Source organism: Trematomus bernacchii, unplaced genomic scaffold (assembly GCF_902827165.1).
Source record: "Trematomus bernacchii unplaced genomic scaffold, fTreBer1.1, whole genome shotgun sequence".
NCBI lineage: Eukaryota > Metazoa > Chordata > Actinopteri > Perciformes > Nototheniidae > Trematomus > Trematomus bernacchii.
Window position 1 is genome coordinate 4,098,947 of NW_022987698.1, and position 23,394 is coordinate 4,122,340.

The window sequence follows — 23,394 nt, forward strand, 5'->3', positions numbered from 1 at the left end:
ACAATTATTCTCAATATATTATTCTCAATATTAACTTACATTTATTTTTCAGTGTAGACTACTTGCTAAATATTTTGAGTTTAATTAGTTAAATAATAGTTATATTTAATATAAATTTTATTTAATGACTAATTAAAATGCGTTTCACAAATCATCAATACATCTTAGATACAATTAAAAACAAAAGACATCTAAATATGTTTTAGAAAGTTAAGTATTACATTTTATTTACCATTTGAAGACAACATTTCAGGGAAATATTCGAAAACTGGGCTGCAAATAGACAGTCTTTTACTATCCATCTTTTGTGTCGCTAAAACAAGTTGCTCTTAATCAAATCATAACAACCCCCAGTCTTTGTATTCCCAAGGAAAACACTGCACTGCAACTGCAGGATACAAGCTCAGATATTTCTGATATTAAATTACAATATCAACATCACTAATGATGTGCAACTTCATCCAAGCAGGTTGCAGGATGATTGCTCCTGAGGCACTGTAATAGAATGCAATCACATTGAAATTGTCCTTTTATGGTTCAGGGAGAATAATGAAGTTAGATTTAATACAATTTTCTTCATGCTAAAAAAACATGAATCATTTGCAACAGAGAGGGAGGAGACCCCAGACCAGACATATTCCTCAGTCCATTTCAACTACAACAGGGAGCCCAATTTCAAGATCCCTGGACTCTGAGTTTTGCAGTTCTCTGCGAATCTCTGCAGATATCTGAGGGTGTGTTTGTGTCTTGAGCAGCTCCAGCAGTGCCGTTTTCTGTTCGGAGGGCAGGTCAGCCTTGTAGCGCTGAGCCATGGTGAGTAAACTCTGATGCCACAGCACAGGAAGCTCACGTTTTTCACTGCGGAAGGACAGGAAGTGGGCCACCAAGGCATCTAGGACACGGAAAGGCAGGGCGTATTTCTTGTCAAGCAAGAGGCGTAGGAAAATGCTGTTGGCGCCGTTGTACTCCATCTCTGCCAACTTAAGCATTGCAGCGCTGAAAGACAAGAACAATTTTGCGTTATACAACCGCCCAGGTTATGCAACCTTGACCTCACTTATCTTGCCAACACCACCAAATATGAAGTATTCAAGGACACCTGGCTGATACCTTTATCTAAAGCTCCTTTCACATTGGATTAAAAAAAACCTGGCTTTTGTCTTCAGTGGTAAATGTTACAATCACCATTCATTTCCAGAAGAAATTACGGTGCAGTAGTTAATGTATTTATTTGCTGACATTTGTCTGCAGGTTAGTGTATTGATGAAACATTACCTGGAATGGAGGACCGGGATGGAGCACTTTGTGAGTATGCTTCCGATGATGATGGCTTCCCTCAGAGTACATGTCCCAGATTCACACAGAGGAATCAGTATACCTGTGTGACAGAAGAGGCACATAATATTATCGAGTACTCCAGCACTTCTATAAGATGGGGAACCCGCGACAGATGCTACAGTGACTTTGCTTAACCTGACCTTTAGTCCCTAGTAAAATGGATTCAACTGTTTATGGCTCCATAAACTGTGAAAACACACTTTCAATATTGCAGGACAAAGGCATCTTAAGTTAAGCTATCTTTACATTTGTTGGAACGGATTGCATAGACGGGAAAGATTCCCACGTTTATGACTTGCGAGCAGTCACGTCTGGAGAACCGTATGGCTGTATGATTAACAGACTTGGCCGTGTGAAAGTTATAAAGACAGTAAATTAGCAATAAAACAATTTATCCTGTGTATCTTGTTTGTTTGATTTTGAGGTAGTTAAGTATATGCATTAAGTAGGATAAATTGCAGTTTTCACTGTCAAACTTGGCCTTTAATATAAACCTTTACAGTTAGCCTAATCAGTTTTTCTTTTGGGTGAAAAAAACAACAGCTTGCTATCAGCAAAACAATATCTTGGCAGTTTAAAAGCTTCTACATCAGACATTGTGAGCATAAACAACTTATTTTTTAAATAAATAATTCTGTGCTTTCAAAGTTTGCTTTCATATTTCATGTTTGATGTGATTAATACATTTGTAATGTAAAATGTATTTGTTTTAAACACATTATTTTAGGGCCTGCAAGTGCATTGAGCACATGAAAAAAAAACTAAAGTCAACTCACAAAAAATATATTTAATCAATTGTATATCTAATTTCTACAGTTAAATTAATGAATCCCAATGCAAGAACAATGGAAAGTGCTTATCACTAGCAGTCAGTTCTCCCATTCACCATGGATGTATAATAAGAGCTTTCACACTGTGTTGGTATACAGTAGTGTTCAGTGTATTTGTGAGCAACACTGCCACTTAGTGGTGTCGTCTCATACTGGTGGTCCTGTAAATATGGGTCATGGGAGGTTTGGGGGGAAATGGTCCTATTTATCTGGGACATGAATGTGAATACATAAAACTGACAGGATTAAAGAAAATAACTACTCTACGATCATTGGCCAAATGAATTATTGACACATGAATGATGATTTAACCCAATTAAATGTGCGTGCCATGATTACTGAGCTTCTAGAACCAATGGTGTATTTTACCCTGCGGACAGAAACTAATCCGCCGACAGTGTCCTCCGCATAGTTTCTAAATATGGTGCTGGAATTAGAAACGTGACAGATCCCAGTAAGCCTGTAATGTCTTTGTTGCAACAAGCTGTCAAAACCTCTCTGTCGTTCACTTCAGCTAACTTTTATTTTTTAAGGTCACGTGTGGTGTGACTAGAGCTTATCCCAGCAGCATTCACTGGGGATTTAATGAAACAATAGTTAGATAAGATATAAACCATGTAAGGATAATTGTGTATGATTAAGTAAACTCTTTATATTTATCTAAGGGAAAGTAAACGTTTTTCACATCACCCGTGAACCTTTTCGGACACTAAGATACTTTCAAAGTCAGCTGTAATGATACATTTTTAGAGGAATAACAAGCATCAAACATTGGTGATAACTTACTGCTAAAAGACATCATATTAACATAAATTAGGTCAGTAACAAGCAAATTATGAATAATTGATTTATTGTATGGCAGTGGTGGAATGTAACTAAGTATAATTACTATATTACTAAACAAATATGAGTTAGTGTATCCTTGATTATAACTACATGCTTTAAGTTAAGTACCAACAGGATTAGTTTTTACTTTTAATGTTGTATTTTAACAACAGTTTCTCCACCACTGTTGTTCAGTCCATTTAACATCGGGAAACTGAAAGAATCCATTACAATTATTAGAGCCCATGCTGATGTCATTAACGATTCTGTTTATTTTGATGTGGGAGCAGTACAAGTAAATGTGCATGTTTATAAACCGGAACTAAAAAATGCAGGGCATAACAAATAGGAATACATAAATAGTTAAGAGGTCCCAATAATCAACAATCTACAATTGCTGTTCTCTAATATCAATTTCCTGTTATGACTCTTGAAAAGGGAAAATAAAATATCCATTTAAATGGTCTCACCTTTAAACCATGCCCCTGGTTTGAACAAGGCCTTCTTCAGAGCACTGTAGAGATGAAAGTTGAGTTTCTTGTACTCTGCAATATCATCTCTTACTCGCGGAAGGAGCACCAAGTTGTAAAACCTCTGGGCCATTCTCTCTTTCAGATTAGACGAGAAAATTCTATAACAAAAAGCATGAAAAAAATACTTTATTGTACCATGTACACATTTCTGCAGTAGATTCCATAACTCACTCAGTTTAAAGCCACAATCAAACCGTCTGGGGACTCACCGTGTCGCTTGGTACATAGCAGCTGCAGTCCAGGTCTCAGGCTCAGTCAAATAAAGAATCTGCTCCCAGTTTGAAAGTGCCGGGACTATTTTAAAAGCCTTTGGCAATTTACCGCTGCGGTATCTCGACAGAACCTGAAACAAAAGATATTATAAATATCATGTAACTGCTCACTAGGAGATATTAACATTTACAGTCGGGAACATAATCGACAGTTGCCCTGCTGTCAGACAACTGATGTAACTTACCTTATTGACACCTTTGTACACTTCTATGACCCTTGGGTCAAGTTCTGGCATTGGATGCCCTGACACCTCTGACATCACTGTCCCTACTTCAGTTTGCTTCTCTGTGATCTTCTCCATGATGATGTCAGCTAAGGTCCGTCTACGAAGAACACAAAGAAAAACACTTATCATTTAAAGTAAAGACTTAGCTCATAGCGTCGTGTGTCATTTAAAAAGATAGTTTTTAGATAAAGTCATGATTTTGTTGCATCTTGCCTCATCGGAGGGTTTTTATTCATGAACATCTCCATGGCCTTTTCGTCGGCAGGGTCAACAATGATTTCGGTTTCACCCGCAACATCGCCTTCATCTGCACCTGCTGCTCCCAGCGCTGGCCACTCCTCATCGGAGTCTGCATCCTGAGAGTTAGGCCCTAAGGTTGGATTACAAGACACAGATTGTCATTTAGATAGTCAAACCCAAATAGTATTGTACAGATATTTCATTTCATTTCAAACCTTTATTTATCCAGATTGTCCCTTGAGATCATAGATCTCTTTTCAAGGGCAATTAGGTTCCACAAGCAATTAAAATAATATAATAAACTGTATAGTCAAGTGATGCTAATGGCTTAAATCTTCTGAAGGAGCTTAACATTATTATACAAATTCAGCATATCTACAGTCAGCGGTGTAAAGTAACTAAGTACATTTTTTCAAGTACAGTACACTTTTTAGGTACTTGAACTTTACTCAAGTATTTCAATTTTATGCTACTTTGTACTTCTACTCCACTACAATTTCAGAGGTAAATCAGGTACTTATACTTCACCACATTTATGTAGTACCTTTATTTACTTTGCTGATTTGGAATAATGGTGTGAAATATAATAAACACTTGAATCAGACTTTAGTTACACCTGGAGTAAATTCACAAGTTACCCTGCAGTATACAAAGTCATTAAAACTAGCTGCCCCTTTACCAGCTTGATAAACATTTTAATGCATCAACATTTATAATCAAAACATATAATATATGATTGTGGAATAGGCCAATCTGCATAATGAGTACTACTATATTTTGATGCCAATACTTTTGTAGTTTTACTTGAGTAACATTTTGAACTAGAGAATGCAATTCCTGAAGACATTGCTAGTGGGAATGCTTTATGCTGAAAAGCTGACGCTAAACTGCTATGCTGAAATGTAATGTGTAAGAAGAAAGTGAAGAATTTAGATTGAAATGATACATGAACACTGGGGGCTTGAATGTGTGATAAGAGAAGAAAAGAAAGTAAAAAGGCTTGGAAAAGCAGCAGAATATTTGAACTGCAAACTTTTTAACTAACTTGATGGCGAATGATATTTGATGACACCCCATAATACGCTTAGATGTGTTGATGGCTGCATTGTTACCAAACCTGTGAAGTTTTGGGCCGTTTGGAGCATTTTCACTGAAGTTATGAGAAAACCGTGTTTCATAGCGAGCGTTATGTTGCCAAAGCAACGGCATTTGAAGAAATCTCAAAACTGTCACGTAGATGTCTTCACGGCTGGACTGTTAGCAAACATGTGAAGTTTGAGCACTTTTTTACCATTTTCAAAGGAGTTATAGCAATATCGTGTTTTACGGCGAGGGATGCGTTGCCATTAGGGGTGTAACGGTTCACAAACATTTCGGTTCGGTACGTACCTCGGTTTTTAGGTCACGGTTCGGTACGTTTTCGGTACAGCAGAAAAAATGATCACAAAACATAATATATTTTTTAGGGGTTTTTAATTATTATTAAACTGTGAATAATGTATTCACTCAAATAAATACAAAATATAATAATAAACATTAAGGTGCAGCATTTCGATGAACTGAAATAATCTGTATTTGAACTTTACTGTACTAGTACTCAACTAAGCAGCCAGCTTGACATTAGGCTTGTCATTGTATTTTCATGTATTTTTTTAAGAAAAATGTACTTGTCCACATTAGTACTTTTCTCACAAAAGCCACGTTCACACCAAGTACTTTGCCGTATTTAGTGCCGGCACTCAGAGCCCCGGCACTTATGACCCCAGGGCACTTGGTACAGATCGCGTTCACACCGGAGTACTTTTCCCTGAGGGAAGATTACGCAAATGAGCCGCTGACGTCACTTCGTCTTCTTCTGCTTTGGGTTTACTGGCAGGCAGCAAACAACTTCACGGCGTATACTGCCACCCGGAGTCCCCGGCCGGAAGTCCCCGGAGTTGGGGACTGGCTTCAGTAGAAGCTGCTGGGACTCCCAGCAGCTTCTACTGAAGCCTTCCGAGTAAATCGCCAGAACGCCGACACCTCCTCATCTCCACCGCTCCCATGTTTTGTTTTGTGTTGCCATAAGTTAGTCTCTCTGCGTTTGTGCGCTGGGCAAATGCTAATGCTAATAATGCTAATGCGAGGATAATACAATGGCGGCTCTACAAAACATTTCAGAGTTGTACGAGGCGTGGTTTGCAATTCGCCCAGCCAACCAGAACTGGGGCACTTTTTTCCCCCAGGAAAGTACGATCTCTCAGCAGGCACTAAAAATGGGGGTAAAAGTTCCCGAGATTAAGTGCTCTTTTTGGTGTGAACGCGACATAAGGGGTACTAACGGAACTAAACGCGAAAAGTACGGTGAAAAGTACTCCGGTGTGAACGCGGCTAATGGTGCATGAGAACTTAGTTCATGAGAACTAAAGAGTTCTCATGAACTAAGTACAGATGGCGTTCACACCGGAATAAGTTCCTGGGAAAGGATTAGGCAAATGAAGCCGCTGACGTCACTTCTTCTTCTTCTGTTTTGGGTTTACTGGCAGGCCGCAAACAACTTCACGGCGTATACTGCCACCCGAAGTCCCCGGAGTTGGGGACTGGCTTCAGTAGAAGCTGCTGGGACTCCCAGCAGCTTCTACTGAAGCCTTCCGAGTAAATCGACAGAGCGCCGACACCTCCTCATCTCCACCGCTCCCATGTTTTATTTTGTGTTGCCATAAGTTAGTCTCTCTGCGTTTGTGCGCTGGGCTAATGCTAATGCTAATAATGCTAATGCGAGGATAATAAAATGGCGGCTTCACAAAACTTTTTGGGAGTTTTACGGGGCGTGGTTTGCATTCCGCCCAGCCAATCAGACATAGGAACCTTTTTCTCCCACGAAAGTACCTGCTCTCTAGCTAATGGCACATAGACATGTTGAGGGCTGGACCATTAACCATTATTTGAAGTCTGGTGCTGTTTTTACCATTTGCATAGGAGTTACGACAACATCGTGTTTTTTGGCGAGGGATGCGTTTCAATGGAAACAGCCTATGGTGAGATCTCAGATTTGGCGTAGAGCTGTTGAGGCATGGATCGGTGATATACAAGTGAAGTTTGGGGGACGATCGGACCGTGTCCATTTGAGTTACAGCGACATTGTGTTTTATAGCGAGGGGTGCGTTTCCATGGAAACGGCATATGGTGAGATCTCAGATTTGGCGTAGAGCTGTTGAGGCATGGACCGGTGATATACAAGTGAAGATTGGGGGACGATTGGACCGTGTCCATTGGAGTTAGAGCGATATCGTGTTTTATGGCGAGGGATGCGTTGCCATAGTAACACCACATTACGTAACATTAGATTTGATGTCGAGCTGTTCAGGGCCACAGTGTTAACCATCATGTGATGTTTTGTGGCGTTCTGAGCATGTCAGTTGGAGTTATGACATCATTGTGTCCCATGACACAGGTGTTTATGTTTGAGCTAACGACGTTATGAAACACCTGTGCTTGAGCCCAGAGATCAAAGGTTTCCATGGTGATGTGCAGTAATCAGTGAGAGCCTTTCCATTGTTCTGAATGAGAGATAAACCTCTTACATGTGAACGTTTTGTTGAAGAACCGTAACAGATATCAGTGAAATTTCAACGCGCGAAGCATCTCAAGGACCCTGAGCATCTGAAGTGTGCTTTTTGTGTACTTTCGGGTCAATAATGTGGCCTTTTTGGCAGATTAACTAAAAGGTGTGCGCACTGTGCGGCTGCTGCTGAGGAAAAATCAGCTTGAATTTACAATGGGCCTTAATGGAGACATGTTGAAAGTTTGTGTCACTTCATGCCCTCAAGAGGCATTTTGTTTAATTATTTTTGCTTAATTATTTTTTTTTTTCAAGCTACGAGATGTTTTCCTACGTTTCTCATGAAAAATTATGTCTCAGGATTGTAGGGTTTTGGAATTATGGCAGGTTTAAAAAATATATATGAAGGCGAATTTCAAGCTGTCCTCCACTCTAGCTGTGACATCACACACTCTAAAATCTGAAGAAGGCCTCTTTACCAAGGTCTGAACAATGTTTAATATTTCTAAAAGTATGAATCTGATTTAAAAGTTGTTTAAAGTGGACCTATCATGCTATATTTAAATGATATATTGTAGGGCCATACCTATATAAGGTATATTTATACGTTTCTGTTTTCAAAATACCAAACAGATCATGCATTTTAGCCATGCCTCATTTCGCTCTATTTGCTGTTCTCCAGCCCTGTTTTTGCAGGGGGCTGATTCTGTGAGCTGCAGCTGACCACACCCCCCTGCAGGAGAGGATAGCGTGCTCTGATCAAGTCAGAAGAGGGGGAGAAAAATAGATCTCCGTCCTCCGTGTTTTATTATATAGAGTTGTTATTAATTTGTTTTAAAGCTCAATAAATAACAAAGAAGACCTTTGACCGGCACTTTTCTAATTTTGTCCGGAAGATTTAAACTTTAAAGGACATCTTGACCGGCGAAAGAAAACCTAACTGAAACTCTGCCGCACGGTCCCCTCGTTCCTTGGAAGAGGCGGAGAGGTGGGTGTTTGTCATCTGCTGGTGGACTAACCGGAGGGAATTACAGTGCTTGCCTCGACGGGGAGGGATTGCATTGAATTAAAGCAGCAGGAGCAAACGCTTGCCTCGGGGAGGGAGAAAAAAAGCCACAGCGGAGAATAAACAGAAGGGTAAACATGGTAACCATGCGCGGGAAGTCTTCTTCGCTGCTTTTGTGGCAGACTACAGCGCCACTTACAGGCCTGGCATATGTACTACAGCGTCTCCAGCGCCTTCGAGCGGCAATGGCCGGCCGTGGCCCAACCCCACATTCCCCTGATAGGTGGAGAGTTGGCCCAATAGCCGTAGCGCCACCGTCCTGACGTCAGGACAGTGTTCAAATCTGGATCAGTTTTTATCAGATCCGTTGCAGCCCCTTTTTTTGAGATTTGGGTATGGAGGAAAATAGAGAGGGTTGTGTTTTCTGACACTTGGTGAGTTCCCTGGAACACCGGGGACACATATTCATGTATAAAAGACGTACAAAAGTGCATTTTGCATGATAGGTCCCCTTTAATATGAATAATGTCAGAAAGATGTGTAACATTTTAAAGTTGGAATGAGGTTTCTGAGTGAAAGTATGAAGGAACAGTTAGCAGTTGAAGTCGCATGAAGATTTTTCAAGTCTGAAGAGTTTCTCCATTGACTTCCATGTTAAAAATGTGATGAATTATGGGATATATCTAGGGAATTATGAAAGTTATGAATGAGGAAAGTAGAAGCAATCGATTCCCGATCGAGCTGAACGTTTTGATGTTTGAACCATAGACTGTATATATAAAGGGTTTGAACAGAGTTTCTGCGATGTGGAATGTGGGAGAAGAAGACGGACAAAATAACCCGGCGGAATAATAATAAAGAATGTCGTGCGTAGAAGAACAAATAGTTGGAATGCTGTATCAGCATTCCCACTAACTGAAGAACTGTTACTTGTTACAAATGTATTCCTACACTCTGGTATGGATTTGTGTGATGTTTTTCCTATGATCATATTCAAATATTCCTAATTTATTAAGGTTCCGTCAAAAAAAGTTTCCTCTAACAATTCTGTGTAGTGTGTTTATGTTCAACATATGTCTGTGGGTATTGTCCACACTCACAGTATTCAATGTTACATGTCTATCGTAATGTAAAGCCATTTGAGCACCTGGAAAAGCACTAAAATAGATGTAATTTATTATTATTATGATTATTAGTATATTAACTATGCGATAGCCCTGATACATTAGTACATTTAAGGAGTTTCATGTTGAACCTAACTTTCCAGAATCAGTTCATAGGGCATACATACCTCCAACATTACCGAGAACAGTGACTGGTGTTTTCTTCTTCTCTGGTACCAGGCCATACTCCGTCTGAAGCTCCTCTTGTTGGATCCGAGCCTGTTGTAAGATTTTCCGGGACAGACGCTCGTCGACGTACGTGTCTTCATTTTCTGCCCGGCTGTCTCTGCTCTTCACTCGGCCTCGGGCTCGCATGGTGTCCCCCTGCAGGATCTGGTCAGCCAGCGGCATGGATCCTCCGCTCTTCTCACCTCCTCCTGTGCCCGCAGATCGTTTCACTTTTGGCATCGCTGTTTCTAACCGAAGATGTAGCTATATTATGTTATTTTGGTTAAGAATGAACAAGTACTGTGCTGTAAACAGCCACTCGTTCAACACGTGCGGATGTCCATTACAGAAAGGATGTGACGTATTTTACGTCACGTACTTCTTTAACCCAGCAAGAATTTAATGTTAGTTGTTTTTTTCTCCCTGAAACTTTATAAAACAAATTGTTTAAAAGTTAGTTATATTTTTTGAGTTGTTGAATCGTTATTAGGTACGTTTTTAAATGGGTATCTTTAAAAATGTATATAATATTTCACTGATATATTGATAAAAGTCATACGTTTAATCGACAAATAACTATTTTTAATTTAAAGTAACATATACATTTTTGCAATACAATATCTTTATTTTTTGCTGTTTCAAATATTATATGCTGATTTACCTTTGCCGGAAGACTGACTTTTCACCCGGAAGTTATTCACTGAATGCCAAGAAAGAGGAGGCAAAACATCAATGGGAGTCACTTGGTGAGATGATAACTTTATGGTTACAGTAATATTCAAAATCTTAACAATGATTTAAACATTATTTGCGTAATGTCCAATTATCTTTGTCTTCCTTATGTCGGCCTTAACCATCGCGCATATGTTTGCACTTTGCAGCGCTGCTTCGGTCACTTCCATTCAAACGATGCTCTGCGAAACTATTTCTGACAACATTACATGCACATAAGAGATGTTAGGGAGGAGGGACTTTGTTTCTCAGGCCCTTTCAGTTAACGCTCTTGTTTTCTCCCGTAATGTGGTGTTTGTTCGTCCTGCAGTGTGTGCCAGGTGCCCGTGGCAGAGGGGAAGAGCGTGCAGCAGTCAGTGGACATCGTGCACAAGAAGCTTGAGCAGCTGGGTGCTGTGAAGCAGGGCAGCTTCTGGGTGGACTGTGAGACGTACCATCCAACAGGAAATGTCAGCGGTAATATTTGAAGCTATACGTTTTATTCATAGGTTTTCCATCTAACAATACATAATTTTGAATATGTCAAGGCGTGTGATGACGAGTGTAACCCCCTTTAAGGTGACTATAACCATGGTTGTTAATTAGATTACAAACCTGGAATTACATTGGTAAACATGTTCATGATATATAATAATTTATTTATCAATCTTTAGTTACTAGTACTGCATTTTCTGGCAGTATTCAGTATAAAACCTGAGCTCCTCCTTAGCCAGCTGCAACATTAAAATGAAGAACACAAATGCATCAATAATTAGTGTTCAACAATATAACATAATATTGTTTGGATCCTTTGATTTCATATTTTGAATGCAGGACTTTTACTTATAGAGAAATATAGTAAGGCAAGGCAAGGCATTATTAAAATGTCCTATATCATATTATTGATATAATAATAATAATGAAGTATTACCGCCACAAAATAGTATCTAAAAAGATTAAATGCATGCAGAAAACAAGAAATGCACTTAAATAGATAATACCAACGTGTCACTTCTGACAGTCATTCTTGTCTGTCTGTTACAGGTCAGCCCTCCAAGCTCTTATACGTGATGCACAACTCTGAAACTCCCCTGAGCTGCATGGGTCTGTTTGAAGGTGGACCCTGCCTGATAGCAGATGCAAACTTTGACGTTCTCATGGTGAAGCTAAAAAGTCACTTCCAAAATGCCAAGGCGCATAAGGTGGAGTGTCGTGGATCTAGATACCGCTACTGTGATTTCTTGATAAAGGTTGGCACGGTAACAATGAGCTCCAGCGCCAGAGGGATATCAGTTGAGGTATGTAGATAAATGAAAAGTAGTAATAGTGGAAGCATAATATTCTCCTGCTGAGAATGCGCTAACTCTTTGAGTGTGTCTTCAGGTGGAGTACTGCCCCTGTGTGGTTCCAGGGGAATGCTGGAATCTCACAAAAGAGTTCATGCAGTCCTTTCTTGGCCCCAGCGTCCCCGAACTGCCGTCTGTGTTTGCTGCCAAGCCTGAAGGACTCTTCGCCCCATCAGACTGCGTTGACACCATGACTCAGTACTTGGAGTTGTTCAACAAACTTCGTAAAATGCAAATGCCAGGAAGTAATGTGCGTTGAGTGGTCAATGGCAATGGAGAGAACTTTTTTGTATATTTGTATTGATGTTGCTTTAATTCTGTCCCCCTGGATCGGCATGTACTTTTGGCATTTTTTTTATAAAGCCTGGGATTTTTTTATTTCCATCTCTGGAGCCTCAATGCATTGAACCTTCTTATTTTATGAATGCATTTTGTATTAAAGAGACTTAAAGGTGACATATAAAACAATACGTATTCCTGTATTCACAATACACATCTGTTACAGATTACACAAACAATGTCTCTGTTCTATTCTAGATTCTCAGTGAATAAGGATAAGGGCTGCATTTAATTGAGCCATATGTTATTATTTACACCTTTTCCTACTGTAAGCTATCTACATATTACCTCCACGACTGGTGTTAAGGCAGGTCAAAGTGCCTGCTGTGAGACAGGCTTAGTATGAATAAAATAATCAGAAAAAGGTGAAACAAACACACAAGAGACTTCCCTGGTTTGTTATAAAGGATTGAATAATGGGTCTGAAAGTTTATAGAAAACAACTTTTCATTTGTTCAATGTCAGAATGGTGTATTCAAACAAGCCAGTAAAAAAATTTGTTTTTTCACATTGTGGAAAATATGATGGTCTGAGAAGTGAGAACTGTTTTTTAAACAGCAGTGCAGTGCTGGATTACTTGTTGGCACCACTTTCACCCTGTGTTAACATGAATCACATTCACAGGATTAGAGTTTCTCTTTATACACCCATGTTTAGGCGAACTTAAGTCTATATGTTTTATTTTGGATTCCCAATAGCTGCTTCCAACGGCTAAAAGGGGTTGACACAAGTTAACATTACATTATAAAAAAGTACAAATCAAAATCAAAAGGCAAAACATCAGACAAGCAAACTACAACAAAATAATAAAAGCAATTATGACGATAGAAAAACAGGCAAGCACATTGACATTTGCTATAATAGGCTACCACTAAAAACAGGTATAGAGTGATGGATAAAATAAAGATGTAATAAACTCCCTTGAACCTGACAGCTGTAACTCACGATTCAGCAATAATACTGTGCCTAAAAGCTACACCTCCCCTAATGCATTATAGGATTACCACGCACCAGCTGACACATGGCGAACACGGGTCTTTCGAGGACATTGGGCTCAGGGGCAGTCTTCATCTCTGCCCGGTGTGCGGTGGGTCCAGCCTCGGTTATTGTTCCATGGCATGTGGCCTCGGTGGGTGGACGGACGGACGGTCCATCCTGCTGCCTGTTGTTCAGCCCTTCCGCCAATGAGAGCCGGGCAGCCGCTGAGCCCCGGTCCAATGAGAGCAGCCGGGTCTGGGCTCTGCTGTTCAATCTGTGAGGAGGACAACAACCAGCTCTCAGTGTACCGGATGGATGTATGTTGGCGATGGTAATGTTACCCAGCTTTTTCCGTTATCAGGTGTTACTAATGTAGTAATGAACACAGACGAGGCCCGGCGATAAATTAGACTCCATTAACCGGCTTTCTGTGATGAAAGTCACCGGGGAGTTTTTAAACGGTTAACGATGCAGTCCGCTAGCGAGCTAAGCTGTTACAGTGTTAATACTTAGTTAACGTTAGCGACAACAGCCGTTAGGTTAACTTCGATTGTCCTTAGCAACGCGCTAACCGTGCAGCTAACGCTAGCTACTATTTCAAGCTAATAACATAACATGTTAGCTACTTGATGCCATACGAATCATCTGTGTTAACCAAAATGCATACTAGGTGAGAGCAAAAGGCTAGACAAGGCTAGGGCTGTGCAGAGCTGCCGTGGTTAGCGGTTAGCGGTGATAGCTAACTTATGGCTGGCTGAGCTGCCTCCGACTAACAAAGTTGTTGGATGTTCCTGGAGAGGCTCCCTGACTGCTCTTTGTTCTGCCTCAACATGGGGATGGTAGTGTAGCTTAGCATGGTGGGAAGAGACTGCCAGCCTGCTCCAGAAGACAGGCTTTAAATCCCGGACAGATTTACAGATTGCATATTGTAACATTTGTGAATATCACCGTCACATGCGTTAATGTACTCTTCTAATACAACTGTGTCAATAGCAACACATAGCCGGATTTGGGTATGCCACCAACAAGAAACCAGTTGCTCAGGCTTGCAAGTTAATGGTGTCTTTTCGTTAAAAATGTTTTAAAAGTAGCGGATTATTTACACAAAGAGAAAAGCGAGAAGAATGGTGTAGCACAGCGCTGGTACCGGGGAGTTAGACAATTACATGGATTAACCACGTATTTAAATGAACAGACAGCCAGCCCCCTCAAGTCCACATTTCTGTCAATACGTTTGGCAGTCTTAAGAATTATCTATTGAAGTTTTAAACATGTGTTTTAGCATACTGTCAATGACCATCAGACTTGATCATTACCAGCATAGAAAAACTCATATGCTGCATTTTTACCATTACAACTATTCTCAGAGTTATTTGAACTCCAAAGCTTTAAAATGATCTGTACTGTCAATCTTGTCAGGTCAAGTGTATTTGAATAGCATGAAATATCTCAATGGTCGTTAGTTACATGCCTACATTAACAATGTTGAACCATGCAGCACAACGTCTCTGTATAGTCACGAAAAACTGAAAAATTGTCTAGTTAAAGGAAGAAATATATTGTAAGAAACCATCTGTTCCAAGTGTTTTTTACATATTATTTAGAGAACATAAATGACACAATTTACCAGCCAAATGCTGGTAACATTGGCATTTGGCTTGTACATTTGCATCCCTCACCAGCCACAAAAATGGTTATCTATTGAGTGGCTGGTAAAATTGGACTATTCACTAGCCATTTGGCCGCTAGAATAAAAAGTGTTGCACTCAGCATAGTGTTTATGTTGTTTGCATATTACAGCAGAATCAAAGTAAACTGTAACTCCCTCTCTTTTGTTTTGAATTAATTAAGTAAAGTATTGAATGTTTGTGAATACTTGATTTTCAAAACTGACATTTTGGAGACATTCGCATTAGAAGACCAACAATTTGAAAGGCATTGTAAACTTAAACCGTTGTTTTTATTATTGCAAATGATGTAGTATTTTCCCGGATTAGTGGATACCCTTTTTAAAGTGTGTGTTATTGAATACCTTTTTAGTTGAGTTTAGCAGGTGTCTAGGTTTTTTATTTTCATAACAGTGGTTTGAGAAAATGCCTTATTTCTAATTATTTGTTTATTGATAGGCTTAGTTTTGTTGCATTATATAATTGTTTAATTAAACATCTGTTAGCAAAAGAGAAACGTTTTGATGTCATTTATCACTCCTGATGCGACTATGCACTACTAATGTCCTTTCTCCCTTTGTCTCAGAATGATACTGTCGGTGCAGGTGGTGACGGTGGACATGGGTGGTCAAGCTGAAAGTTGCTTTTGAGTTTCCTGCAAATATTTTGATGTATTGATCCACACCTGATCAGGCAAACTATTTTACAGTAAGTATAAGCCTCTTCATTTTGTTTTTGTGCATTAAAGTGCATGTATGCTCATTCATTTCATATTTCATCAATTGTATTCAAGGACAAAAAACAAACCATTTTATTTAAATAATAAACATCTAGCTATTTGTAATGAGATGTCAAATATGGTTTGCAGAGAAGTCTGGAAATTAGAGTTTGAAAAAACAGGGGAAAGAAGGAACCTTGAATTAAGACACCATAATAAGTGGTGCGTGAGTCCTTTCAGTATGTTTAAAACGTAATCTAACTTTGTTTTCTCTTACCTTAGGATGAGGTGCTGCATTGTTACAGGACGTGTGTCCTTTCACTGAGGCCACATGTGTATCAGGAGAGATGGATCGTTGTAAGCACGTGGGGCGCCTTCGCCTGGGCCACGACCATTCTGTCCTCAACCCACAGAAATGGCAGTGTGTGGACTGCAGCACCACCGATTCAGTGTGGGCCTGCCTCAAGTGCTCCCACGTGGCCTGTGGACGCTTCATGGAGGAGCACTCGCTCAAACACTTTCAGGAGTCACACCACCCACTGGTTATGGAGGTGCGTGAGCTAGATGTGTTCTGTTTTGCCTGTGGAGACTATGTACTCAATGACAACGCAGAGGGAGACCTCAAACTCCTCAGAGGGGCGCTCTCCACAGTGCGCAGCCCAGGGAGACGCTCACTACGCTCAGCGACCGTGGGGGTTTGCACCCCCTGGGTTGGAGACACTGGGCCAAAGCCCGCCATGCAGCTGGCCTCTCGTCACAGGAGGAAAGCACTTCTAGGGAAGATGCTTCGGACATGGATCGGTAAACACCAGGAGCTGCAGAATGAGCGGGAAGAGAAACTTGAGGAAGCTAGAAGACAAAAAAAAGAGGTTAAAAGGAGACTCATGGAAGAGCTTGGCGGTGTCCCTCCTAGAAAGAGTGCTAGGCTTCTTACTCAGGCACCACGTTCAGCCAACACACTCATTCCTCGCAAATTTCGCGAACCTCCAGAACGCCTACCTCCTGCTTCCAAGAAGCCTTCCCTTCTTACCCTGTCCCGTAAGACTCCTCAGAATGGCAAAGCTGCTAAACTGAGGAGGTACTACTCCTCTCACACAGTCACCCGCCGGAGACCTGCTCCAGGTGTCACTGGTCTGCGCAATCTGGGGAACACATGCTACATGAACTCAATATTGCAAGTGCTGAGCCACCTGCAGAAATTCAGGGAGTGTTTTCTCACTTTGGACCTGTGTGAGACTGAGGAGCTGCTGGCCAAGACCAACCAGGCCCAGGGCATGACTGCCGTGACGGGTGTAGTCAGCAGTGGGACCGCATCGCTGCCTGGGAGCCCTCTGGGACGCGTAGGTAAAGCCGGCAGTTGGAATTTACCCGTGGGCAAAAAAGAAAGTGCTCCTCCTACCCCGCAGGCTTCAGAGTTGGTTCAGCCTAAGGAGCCTCGCTGCTCCACCCGCCAGCAGATGTCTCTGTGCCATGAGTTACACACACTTTTCAGGGTCATGTGGTCAGGCCGGTGGTCCTTAGTGTCTCCATTCGCCATGCTGCACTCGGTGTGGAACCTCATCCCAGCTTTCCGGGGCTACGACCAGCAGGACGCCCAGGAGTTCCTGTGCGAGCTGCTGGACAAGGTGCAGCAGGAGCTGGACACAGAGGGCTCCAAACGCAGGATAGTGATCCCCATCACAAAGAGGAAACTATCCAAGCAAGTGCTAAAGGTTCTTAACACCATCTTCCATGGGCAGCTACTCAGCCAGGTAAGACATCACATATGTAACCGCATACTTCATAGTATGATTATTTTTGTCCTAAACCTGCCTTTAAACCCATAAGGATGAAAGAGTGAAACAATGTCATTTGATAGGGATTAATTTATTTCACTCAAAAAAGACTTTCAGATAGCTCCATCCCTAAGCAGTTGTATTACCAAATAATGTGTTCCACTAAGATATATGAGCTACTTATGCTGGTTATTTTTCTTTCTTTTTTTCATGATCTTTTTAAAATGCTTATTGTATTTTCTCAGAGATCCCCTTATTTAAGACTTGATGTAATTTCCAAACATGACGACTATTTTCCACTGGAGTCCTCACTTGTTTCTCTTCTCACTGTGTATTTTAGGTGACGTGTCTGTCCTGTAAGCACAAGTCTAACACAGTGGAGCCATTTTGGGATTTGTCTTTGGAGTTTCCAGAGCGATACCACAGCATAGACAAAAGCTCAGGCTCTACAGCTTACCAGCGCAGCTGCACCCTCATTGAGATGTTGTCCAAGTTTACCGAGATGGAGGCTCTCGAAGGCAGCATCTATGCCTGCAACCACTGCAACAGTAAGTACAATTATGCAAATAAGTACTATAATAAGGACATAAGTGTCGGAGTGAGAATGACATGAATATACCTTTTTAAAAACTGATTAGAAAATGAATGTACTAAATAGTCTTTTCACAAACTCTGATATATTTTAAGGAAGTATGTCACCTTAATCTTAAACAGAGCATTGTAACTTAAAGACAAGAATGACCTGTTTTTTATTTTATTTATTCAATTATATTTTTGATTTTGATCTTCATCAACCATGGTCAGAAGAGTTTTGATATACAAGAACTATAAGGATGCCTTGTTTGATTGTTCTTGTAACCTTTCAAACTAAAACAAAACCTTATTATAAGGATATGCATTTGAATGGATTAGTGAATTAATTTACCATCTCATTGTTTCATGGTTTGTCAGAAAGAAGACGGAAAACATCCCACAAACCCTTAGTTCTGTCAGAGGCTCGTAAGCAGCTTCTGATCTACCGTTTACCTCAGGTTCTACGGCTGCACCTCAAACGCTTCAGGTAAGTGTCTACACAGGCTGGTTTTCTTATAATAATTACTGCAAATTAAATGACCCAGTCTTGTTTTATTTTGTAGCTGTAATCAGAGTGCTTAATGTTCTCTATGGTGCTTGTGATGCTTACTCCTCCCTGTTGTATGGCAGATGGTCGGGGAGAAACCATAGGGAGAAAATCGGCGTCCATGTGGCCTTCGACCAGGTTCTGAACATCAAACCGTACTGCTGCACAGGCTCAGGTCACCCCGTCCACAGAGGAGGCTACACCTACGATCTGTCTGCTGTTGTTATGCACCATGGGAAAGGCTTTGGCTCAGGGCACTACACCGCATACTGCTACAACACAGAAGGAGGTGAGGAAGAGAACGCACGCAACCTATATACATTCAAAGTCTTAATTTCTTCTGTTAAACATTTCTTGTCTTTGTATTTTCAGGTTTCTGGGTCCACTGTAATGACTCTGAGATGAAGGTGTGCAGTGTGGAGGAGGTGTGCAACACTCAGGCCTATATTCTCTTCTATACCCAGAGGTCTGCCTAGGTACCTCCCGCTGTGATGTCGACCTGTATCGGGCAACTTAAGGCTGCATTTATGAACATGTTCTCTGAAGTTTCCCAGATGACATTTAACAATCACTTTGAAGTAAATTACTGAAAGAAAAAGATAGTAACGGGGGCACTAGGACAGCCACAATTATGTTTAGGAGTAAAGGTGAACATTGAAGCATCCAGATGAGAAAGACACTGTAATAAAGACAAGCTAGGAAAATCCTTGAAATTAGTAACATATAAATTAAATGTTATAATGGCTGGTTTTTGATTATGTTCCAAATCCAAAACCTTTTTAAAAACTAGGCCTGAGCTTTCTCGGCCTGCGGGACCAGCATAGCAGTTTACTATCCCGTAAACTGTGAGCGGTCCGACTCTGTCCTGCTGAACGCCATGTTGTGTGTCTGTGTTTTAAAAACCATCAGGCTCGTGTCTGTTGAGTCTGCGGCCCTCCTGAAACAGCATTATACATTCAAAGGAAACGCATGATCTGGATTTTAGAGCATTTCTTTCACAATAATGTTGTCAATGTGCCTTTTATATGTAACCGTACATTTAATAGCCAATGCACTAAATCAGGGATGGCCAAATGCGGACCATATTGAATCGGCCCTCAGCAAATTCAAAAAGTATAATGGAATATGGCCCACAAACTTTTGCTGGTCTTATATTGTACTTCTTAAATATATATGTACAAATATATTACACAGTAGTATTTGTGTGTTAATAAGCCCATTTTTCAAATAAATTCAGTCGATTAAAGTTGGAAACATTTTCTAACAAATCTAAGTTGATAAGAAAAAAGCCCAGTAACTTATTTACATAACCAGTTTGAAATAGACCCTTAATATTTCCTCTTATTATAAGCAATCTGAGGCTTCTGTTTTAAGGGATGAGCTGCCAACACTTTTTGTAACAAAATAAATGAATTTACCTTCATTTGATTGATTTCGCTAACTTGTAACTGAATTTATGAGGCAATATACCTCACCTCTAGCGAGTGGCCCAGCCCTTCGTATATTTTTCTGTATGTGGCCCTCGGTGAAAAACGTTTGGACACCCCTGCTCTAAATACTATAAGAGGTACATCGTTCAACATCATTGTGAAGGTCCAATTAAATGAAATTAATCTAAAGTCCAGCCTCTGTGTCGCCTAGGGCTGCTCGATTATGGCAAAAATCATAATCTCGATTATTTGGGTCAATAATTGATATCACGATTATTAAAAACGATTATCCATTTCCTTTGAAAACATCCATTTATTGAAAAAAAAAAAGTGAACAGTATGTTTTTAACAGTTGATTACCCTGAACTTTAAGTGTAATTCAACTGAAAGACCAATAATTAAAAAATTATCGTTTTATTTCGATTATGTTGTTTTCATAATCGTTGCAAGCCAAAATCGTAATTGCGATTAAAATACGATTAATTGAGCAGCCCTAGTGTCGCTTCCAGCTTTTTTTTTAAATAATCGTGAAATGTCAGTTCGGGAATCATTTAATACTCCTCCCTGTGTCGTTTGTACTTCATCACGTCCTCTCCTCAACTGTTCCGCTGTGACTGGATACTGTGTTTTAGGCTGAAGGCCTGCGCTCTCAGTGAACAGGAAGAGTTTTAGTTTATTTTGTAGTCATTCTATGTTTTCATGAAAACACTTCATTGATGATAAGTGACAGAAAGCTGCACTTTTGAGGAGGGGCTGCTGTCGTTGGTCCAATCTTTGTGATTGTTCATCTTTTAGCTCCTGTATCTTGTTTAAAATGGCAGCTCCCCTTGTGGTGTAACATTAGATAGTCTGAGCCCAGGTTGGAGACTTTGCGCCTGTGTTTGAACGGCAGGAGATGATTGGAGGAGTGAAGGGGCGGACTGCAGTAGAGAATGTGTCTGGGTACCCATTTTGAGTTGAGCACCTGAAAGCAATATATTGTACTTCTTGCATCTTGACAGGAAATAAGATAAAATCAGGAATTATTCTGCTTGTTATACAATGTTTTTTTCTACTCTGCTGTTTCTATCAAGGTCTTTAGAATTTGCTAGGTAATCAAGAAAAACTGTCGTGTTTGATACGAGTCAAACGCGGAATACATTTGTGAACTCTATGTTAAAGTTGGAACAATCTAATGACGATGAATGTCTTACTTTTCAGTGGTCAGGCGCGGCCGTGCCAGCGGCTCTGATCCCCCTGAGTTCTGTCGTGTACTGTAAGAATACCTGTCATAAATGTAATGGTCATATGGGTTTCGCCTGATGGTAATTATTAAAAAGACAAAACAAATGTGAAACTTTTCTTGGGTTTTATTTAATTGAAGGGAATAGTTACTTCATTTCATCCTTAGTTTAAGTTAAAGATGAAGCAGGGTATTCAGGTCAGCTATATGTAAACCTGCAACCATTAGTTCAACTTATTAATTAGTCGTTTGACAGAAAGATGCTTTCCAACTCTTCTGATAATCCATAAATCATTTAATGTTTTCAGCCTCTCCAATATAGACTTCCTTTTCTGTATGCTTTTCTGTGTTGTATCATATCTCACTAAATATCTTTGTTTGGCCTGACAAAACAAAGACAATCATCCCCTTGGACTGTAAGAAACTGGGATGGACAGAGCGAAAACAATCTGCGTATGAATTTATTATGAAAATAGTTGTGAGTCACAGCCCCAGTGAAAAGCATTCATTAAGAATACATTCATGTTCTGTGTGCCTACCTAAAATCAGGAAAGTAACACTGAATACATCTACAGAATTAGCAAATGGATACCCAGCTGATCTAAGACTAATTTAATTCTGCTTCTCTGATGCTTTCTTAAAGATTTGAAACCTGCTCTGTAGCTCCTCTCTCTTTCAGCCCCCTCCTGATAATACTCCTCTCCGATGGGCCTTCTAGAAAATAATGGTGCGCCTCTGCAAAGGTAGATCTCAAGCTGTTGGTGGATAGTCTCAGGAGTGAGGTGGTATATTCTAATGAGCTTGCATGTGACATAGGAAGGGAAACTAAATCTGAATGGCTTCATGGTTATCTGACACAAAAGACTATAGGTTGTCTTTTTTGCAGTTAAATGGGTGGTTTATATACAACTATATGGACAAAAATATTGGACGACTCCTTCATTATTGTATTCAGGTGTTTAATTCAGTCCCATTGCCACAGGTGTATACAATCAAGCACCTAGCCAAGCAGTCTGCCTTTACAAACATTTTTGAAAGAATGGGTCGTTCTAAATAGCTCACTGAATTTGAACGTGGTACTGTAATAGGATGCTACCATTGCCACCAAGTCAGTTCGTGAAATGTATTCTCTCCTAGATATTCCACGATCAACTGTAAGTGGTGCTATTGCAAAGTGGAAACGTTTAGGAGTTCAAAACCAGCTCTGGCAATAATATCAGCACCAAAACTGTGCCGGGAGCTTCATGGCCGAGCAGCTGCATGCACGCCTTACATCACCAAGCACAATGCCAAGCGTCGGATGGAGTGGTGTAGAGCACACCGCCACTGGATGCTGGAGTAGTGGAAACGTGTTCTGTGGAGTGACCAATCACTATCTGTCTGATGGACGAGTCTGGGTTTGGCGAATGCCAAGAGAACGTTACCTGCCTGACGGCATTGTGCCAACTTTAAAGTTTGGTGGAGGAGGGATAATGCTATGGGGTTGTTTTTCTGGGGTTGGCCTAGGCCCCTTAGTTCCAGTGAAGGGGATTCTTAATGCTTCATCTTACCAAATCATTTTGGACAATTCTATGCTTCCAACTTTGTGCAAACAGTTTGGCGAAGGCCCTTTTCTGTTCCAGCATGACTGTGCCCCATAAAGCAAGGTCCATAAAGGCATGGTTGGATGAGTTTGGTGTGGAAGAACTTGACTGGCCCGCACAGAGCCCTGACCTCAACCCCATCGAACACCTTTGGGATGATCTGGAACGGAGATTACGAGCCAGGCCCTCTCGTCCAACATCAGTGTCTGACCTCACAAATGCTCTTCTGGATGAATGGGCAAACATTACCACAGACACACTCTAAAATCTTCTAGAAAGCTTCCCCAGAAGAGTGGAAGCTGTTATAGCTGCAAAGGGGGGACCAACTTCATATTAATGCCTATGAATTTGGAATAGGATGT

General features: G+C 40.6%; 3 protein-coding genes across 3 annotated transcripts; 2 read left to right on the forward strand and 1 right to left on the reverse strand.

Moving 5' to 3' along the window:
* Positions 1–196: 196 nt before the first annotated feature.
* bysl (bystin-like) lies at positions 197–10,484 on the reverse strand. The gene is made up of 7 exons (XM_034139598.1): positions 10,104–10,484; positions 4,239–4,395; positions 3,984–4,122; positions 3,736–3,869; positions 3,464–3,624; positions 1,276–1,378; positions 197–996 (listed from the first exon to the last, which is right to left on the reverse strand). Exons 1-7 carry the CDS (start codon positions 10,381–10,383, stop codon positions 642–644), a joined length of 1,329 nt encoding a protein of 442 aa, XP_033995489.1. The 5' UTR covers positions 10,384–10,484; the 3' UTR covers positions 197–641.
* Positions 10,485–10,830: 346 nt separating this feature from the next.
* On the forward strand, positions 10,831–12,668 carry med20 (mediator complex subunit 20). Its single transcript, XM_034139622.1, has 4 exons — positions 10,831–10,889; positions 11,186–11,331; positions 11,899–12,152; positions 12,238–12,668. Exons 1-4 carry the CDS (start codon positions 10,876–10,878, stop codon positions 12,457–12,459), a joined length of 636 nt encoding a protein of 211 aa, XP_033995513.1. The 5' UTR covers positions 10,831–10,875; the 3' UTR covers positions 12,460–12,668.
* Positions 12,669–13,314: 646 nt separating this feature from the next.
* On the forward strand, positions 13,315–21,563 carry usp49 (ubiquitin specific peptidase 49). The gene is made up of 7 exons (XM_034139588.1): positions 13,315–13,848; positions 15,771–15,892; positions 16,185–17,653; positions 18,018–18,225; positions 18,629–18,737; positions 18,881–19,086; positions 19,170–21,563. Exons 3-7 carry the CDS (start codon positions 16,250–16,252, stop codon positions 19,271–19,273), a joined length of 2,031 nt encoding a protein of 676 aa, XP_033995479.1. The 5' UTR covers positions 13,315–13,848; positions 15,771–15,892; positions 16,185–16,249; the 3' UTR covers positions 19,274–21,563.
* The last annotated feature ends 1,831 nt before the right edge of the window (positions 21,564–23,394 follow it).

Excerpts from the sequence above, each read along its gene's own strand:
- bysl (XM_034139598.1), bottom strand. The coding sequence starts at position 10,383 with ATGCCAAAAGTGAAACGATCTGCGGGCACAGGAGGAGGTGAGAAGAGC. Across the intron at positions 4,123-4,238 it reads AATAAAAACCCTCCGATGAG|ACGGACCTTAGCTGACATCA; the intron begins GCAAGATGCAAC and ends TGTTCTTCGTAG. Across the intron at positions 3,625-3,735 it reads GCTATGTACCAAGCGACACG|AATTTTCTCGTCTAATCTGA; the intron begins GTGAGTCCCCAG and ends TTTTTGTTATAG.
- med20 (XM_034139622.1), top strand. Across the intron at positions 11,332-11,898 it reads TCCAACAGGAAATGTCAGCG|GTCAGCCCTCCAAGCTCTTA; the intron begins GTAATATTTGAA and ends TGTCTGTTACAG. Across the intron at positions 12,153-12,237 it reads CCAGAGGGATATCAGTTGAG|GTGGAGTACTGCCCCTGTGT; the intron begins GTATGTAGATAA and ends GTGTGTCTTCAG.
- usp49 (XM_034139588.1), top strand. The coding sequence starts at position 16,250 with ATGGATCGTTGTAAGCACGTGGGGCGCCTTCGCCTGGGCCACGACCAT. Across the intron at positions 18,226-18,628 it reads TGCCTGCAACCACTGCAACA|AAAGAAGACGGAAAACATCC; the intron begins GTAAGTACAATT and ends ATGGTTTGTCAG. Across the intron at positions 19,087-19,169 it reads CTGCTACAACACAGAAGGAG|GTTTCTGGGTCCACTGTAAT; the intron begins GTGAGGAAGAGA and ends TTGTATTTTCAG.